Consider the following 6,000-nt stretch of genomic DNA (forward strand, 5'->3'; position numbering starts at 1 on the left):
TGCATTGTTTCGTTCTGCTCATTCAACGTGCAAGTTACATAATATTATTTGGGAATGCTCGTTCTCTGAAATAAGTAACCCACCTATATTAAGGCCATTCTATACAATTAATAAATAAAACCCAAAATCCAAATGCCCTATTCAGGTATTGTATTGCATATCTAGCACTGCATGGAGAAGAACACTCTCCACTTGCCTGGGTGTGCACAGCTCCAATAGTCAAGAAGCTCAACAGTATTAAAAACAAAGTAGCCTGCTTGATTGACACCCCATCATCATAGAACATAAAACATAGAAAAGTACAGCACAGAACAGCCCCTTTGGCCCACGATGTTGTGCCGAGATATATAGTAACTTAACCTACGCACCCCTCAACTCATTGCGATCCATGTGCATGTCCAGCAGTCGCTTAAATGTCCCCAAATCACCCTTAAATCACCCTCAACATTCATTCCCCTCACAACCAATGCAGCAGTGTGTGCCATCTACATAATGCACTGCAGCAACTCACCCAGGTTTCTTTGATATCACATTCCAAACCCTCTATCACCTAGAAAGACAAGGGTAGCAGATTCATTGAAAACTTCCAATCGTTAGTTCTCTTTTAAGTCAAATTCATCCTGATATGGAACTATAAATCTGTTCCTTAGTTTTTGATGTGATACCAAATCACACATTAAGCATTTTTGTGCCATGTATAGTATGAAGTGAATACTTTATGTCATTTATATGGATGGCACTGTGGCTCAGTGGTTAGCACTGCAGCCTCACAGCGCCAGGGACTCGGGTTTGATTGCAGCCTTGGGTGACTGTGTGGGATTTGCACATTCTCCTCATGTCTGCATGGATTTCATCCGGGTGCTCCGGTTTCCTCCCACAATCCAAAGATGTGCAGGTCAGGTGGATTGGCCATGCTAAATTACCCATAGTATTAGGTGTGTTAGTCAGAGGGAAGTAGGTTACTCTTCAGAGGGTCGATGTGGACATGTTGGTCTGAAGGGCCCATTTCCACATTGTAGGGAATGTAATCTCATCTAATCTAAGTATGATGCATCTAAATACTCTGCTTGTTTATGTTAAAGGAGTCTACATAGCTGCAGGCATATATTAGTCACACATTAAATGAAATATTTCCAAAAATGCAGATAAAGAAATATAATCCAATATAAAGAAATAAAATACTTTTTCTTAAAACTCCGAAATGCTATATCATATTCAACATGTAAAGTTCACAGATTTTAGTCCAGATTTTATGTAACTGAAAGTTTGAAAATTACACATACAGGAACCCAAGTTAGTACTTTCCATTCGTGTTTTGCCAGTGATTATGGCCAATTGTAACAATTACATTGGTTCTGTAATTGTGGAACATGCTTCCCAGTGATTTTTTTCCACATTCATTTACAAATAGTTCTTAAACTCCTACACTTACAGACAAATTGCACCTCATTGCACAGCTATCAATTGTAAGATGTTTTAATTTAGATGAACATTAGATAACTAGTAGTACTGTGAGAATTCTGAGGCGTTTCAAGCAAAATTTTCAGCATTAATAGTCACTTCTTAAAATTCACTGTTTAAAAGATTTAAAATTGCAGCTCCTTTGCCTACTGATTGACCATTAACAGAATAATCTCCAACCATATTCTAAACTTCTGTGATTTACCATGAGCTCTGACAGGAAGAACAGCATTTTGGCTAATTTTAGGGTTTTATCCTTAAATGGATGAAAAGAGGCTCATCAGCATATTCAAAAGGCACGGTATTTATTTTGGTATAGAATGTTTTTCATACTATCTCGAGTGTGGAAATGGCGCTGTAAAGTTTGATTTTATTGGCCCTGTTTAATGGTAAATAAATGCTAAGCCTCTTGAATATGCTGATGAGCTACTTTTCATCTATTTAAGGATCAAACCCTAAACCGAGCCAAGATCCATTCTTCCTATCTGAGCTCAGGGTATGTTATAGAAATTTACAACATGGTTGGAGATCATTCTGCTGATCATGTCTGAGCCAGCCAATTCATAGCCAACTAACTTCAACACATTTTCCAGCTCATGTTCGTAGTCTTTTAGAGATGAGCACTGTGTGTGCATGTTCAAGTGCATTTCAAATGTTATGTTCTGCCTCACCCACTCTTTCAAACAGTGAATTGCAGATTGCCACTTCCCTCCGGGTTCAAAAGCTTTCCTTCAAATTTGCTGTAAACATCCAACTTCTGACATTAAATCTATTCAACCTGATTATGGGCCCCTCAACCAAGGCACATAGATTCATAGAATCATACAATACAGAAGAGGACCTTCAGCCCATCAAGTCTGCACTGACAAAAACTATCCTAAATCTACACTCGGCCCACTTCCAATACTTGGCCCATAGCCGTGACTGTTTGAAATTTGAAATGTTCATCCAAGTACTTTTGTGAGATTTCCTGCCTCACTTACCCTCTCAGCCAGTGCACTCCAGGTTCCACGACCTCCTGGGTCAAAACATTTTTCCTTAAATCCCTTCGAAATGTCCTACTTTTCACTTTAAAATTATACCTCCTCATTATTGACCTTTTAACTAAGGTGGACAGCTGCTTTCTATCCACCTTGTCCTTGCTCTTCACAATCTTATACACCTCAGCCAAGTCTCCCTGCTCTACTTCTCCACTCTAGAGGAAAGCAACCTGAAGTTATCCAGCCTCCCTTCACAGCTAAACTGTTCCATCCATAAAGAATCAGCCTATTCACTTTTTCTGGACCTCTCATAATTTTAAACACTTCACACAATTAGGTCTGTCCTCAGTTTCCTTTGTTCCAAAAGTAAAAAAAAATCCTGGCCTATTCAATCTTTCCTCAGAACTGAAATTCTCTAGTCCATGCAACATCCTCATACTCACACCTTTCATTTTGCAATCCCATCTATCCTGTAGTTCAATGGCCTGAACTGCCACAGCATCTAGCTGTGACCTAACTAGAGTTTTATACAGTTCAGGTGTATCTATGTCTTGGCTAGTTTTAGCTTTTTTGAAAGTAAGTTTTGTCTCTGGTGCTTTGTACTATGTTTAGTTTGTTTTTAATTTGATGAAGCTAAACTAAGTTACTGGAAAGTGGGCCATGAATTTTAAATGAAAATATTAAACTCAAAATTTGCTCTAAATTTTAAACTATTGTTAGCAATGAGTTAGTAATTATGTATTCAATATTTATATTAACAATGGTTTGATCAGTAATTGTATATTTGTTAACAGTTGTCATAATACTGTCTGTGATAAGACACTAGAAAATCGTGCAGGAATTATTTGCCTTCTATAAAGGTTTATAAACTACAACATCAAATCTGCAAAGTTAATGTTATTTATTAATGATACTGATTTCACAACAAAGTGGCCCAAATTAAATACATTCTTATATCATCTTGTCTTTCTTATTACCACACATGCCAAATTTGACCATATTTTGTGAAGTCATGATCAAAAATTGAGAATCTCTGGTTATTCAGACTAGTTTAAAAAAATCAATAAATGCTTAAAAAATGGCTACAGTTGTTTTATATCAACTGAATGTAAAGTGTGGGCAGTCCCGTGTTTGTTTATATGTAAACCTCAGATGGCTGTGATTTACACTCTGCACACTGGGTGCAAGCTATGCTTATGCAGATTTACATGGATGCAAATTGTTTTAATCCACTAATACCAAAATCATATCCCACACTGCAGTAATTAATTAACAACAGGAATGAATATTGGCAGCTTCAGTAATTTTAATGTATTAAGACTGCCTGTGAACCTTATATACTCACTTACACTCTAGAACAAAATTCTGTGGTCAGCTCTAAATCCAAGTGATGTGTGATGACCTGCAGAAGGTGTTCTCACAACGCTTTGTTATTGTATACTTTGGCATATGGCTGCTGAATTTACTGGCCCATTTACATCGGTGGGCAACTCAGGTTGCCTCATAATGACACAAATTTTACAAGTTATTTGGAGGGTAAATATCGGCTAATGGCTAAGTAACTGAGGTAAAATGCAAATAATTGAGTCAAAATGCACTAAACTTGTGTGTTCTGACAGATGAAGGATATAAATTATATATTATTACTTAGAAATCCATTGATAAAATTCTGTTCTTGGACACATGAATAATGGTAGCACCTACTACCTAGACAAGTAAAATAAAATTTAGCAGACTTGCTTAAATCATATTATGCCAAATATTGTAATTAAAAGTGGGAAAATTCTTTTGGAAAATTGTTATTTTGCAAAAGTAATTTGATATTTTTGATTACTTTACTACAGTGTCTTTCATAGAGAATATGCAAAATATGCAAGATAAAGATTTGGCAACTTTGGAATCAAAATTTTATTCATGTGAATATAAACATAATTGAAAAGATGTAATTCCAGAAGGATCCATGCTAATCTTAAAGCTAGCCAGTCATTTCAATTCTGTCCATTTCCATGATTTAACTGGGAAATAGTGAGACTTTGAAAATAAAGCAGCTTGAAAATTGAAAATGTGCTCATTGAAGAAAGGATCTTATGAAAAACAACATAACTGGCTGATTTTAAATTTGAATTAACATGTTTGGGAATGTTTCCACAGCCTTTTGGAGAAAATACACTTTGACTAAAACTATGATCAGAAATATAAAGGTGAAGAAACTTGTCATTGAAATCTATGAATGCCTTGAGGAAATTGAAGCTCAATTTTACTATTTGTATTTCAGAAAAAATCCATTCACCTATCATACATCTTAAGGAGTATTACAATATAAACTAATATTAGGATAGTTTAAAGGAGGCAAGCAGATTTAATTGAATGGATCCCTCTCTTTTCCATTATCGAGTTCTCCATTATTTATATATTTCTGAGACTATTACTACTGTGGGAATGTCTCTATCAGATGATTGTGAAAAAAAATGTGCATCATGATATGAAATAATAAAACTAGCAATAACCAAAAGCAGATGAATAATGTTACCTGAATGGAACTATCTCAACAAATAAAGAACAACAACAATCTCCAGATCACCTTTTCACATCATTCTGACCGAAACCTATAGTCTTCACATCATTTGTAGAATCATAGAATCCCTACAGTGTGGAAACAGGCCCTTTGGCCCAACAAGTCCGTACAGACTCTCCAAAGAGTAATCCACCCAGAGACATTCCCCCTACCTTATATTTACCCCTGACTAATGCATCTAATCTGCACACCCTTGAATATTATGGGCAATTTAGCATGGCCAATTCATCTAACTTGCACATCTTTGTGACTGTGGGAGGAAACCAGAGCACCTAGAGGAAACCCACGCAGACACGGGGAGAATGTGCAAGACTGGAACTGAACCTGGGTCCCTGGCACTGTGAGGCAGCAATGCTAATCACCGAGAGAAAATGCCAACCCCCGTTCCCCGCCCCCCCCCCCCCCCGCTACCATTCAGACTAAACCCTATAGTCTATATATCATCTAGACCAAAACTTAGCCTTCACATTATTCAGACCAAAGCCTATAGCCTTTGTATTATAGTGCACGAAAGACCAGGAATGAATTTCAAATCAACAATCTGCTCAGTCCTACCTTTACAGTTGATGAATTCACTCTGAATGGTCAAACAGAGCAAAAGTAAAGCTGCCAGAGATGTCACTCCAATTGGATTCATTTGAATAGAATATTGTAGGGATTCTGCTGTTAGAATTACTGCTGTCATTAGATTGTGAGTGAAGAAACTATAGATTGCACAACAGTTTTGGTCTCCCAGATCACTGGGGTTGAGGAATCTTCATTTCATTTACAAAACCTACAATTGTTATTACTGCTCAGTTCTATTACTGCTTTCACTTAATGTGAAGAATCAATAAAGCGAATAGATTTAAACAGCCAACCCAACAGCTGCAAAAAGATTTTTAGCTCTTGGCTGGAACAGTCAGATTTAAAATGCTAAGCACCACAGGTGACAGGAAGTAAAAGCATATGGGCGTAACCAGGGCGAAGGCAGATCTATACATT

At 36.9% G+C, this 6,000-nt stretch overlaps 1 protein-coding gene across 1 annotated transcript in view; it reads right to left on the reverse strand.

The window, feature by feature from the left end:
* LOC122555512 overlaps positions 1–5,653 on the reverse strand; it is a 28,305-nt gene extending 22,652 nt beyond the window's left edge. Inside the window, exon 1 of the mRNA XM_043701536.1 lies at positions 5,572–5,653. Coding sequence (XP_043557471.1) covers positions 5,572–5,653 — 82 coding nt within the window. The remainder of the gene's footprint in view (positions 1–5,571) is intronic.
* Between the last annotated feature and the right edge of the window lie 347 nt (positions 5,654–6,000).

The sequence above is a fragment of the Chiloscyllium plagiosum genome, chromosome 12 (assembly GCF_004010195.1).
Source record: "Chiloscyllium plagiosum isolate BGI_BamShark_2017 chromosome 12, ASM401019v2, whole genome shotgun sequence".
Classification (NCBI taxonomy): domain Eukaryota; kingdom Metazoa; phylum Chordata; class Chondrichthyes; order Orectolobiformes; family Hemiscylliidae; genus Chiloscyllium; species Chiloscyllium plagiosum.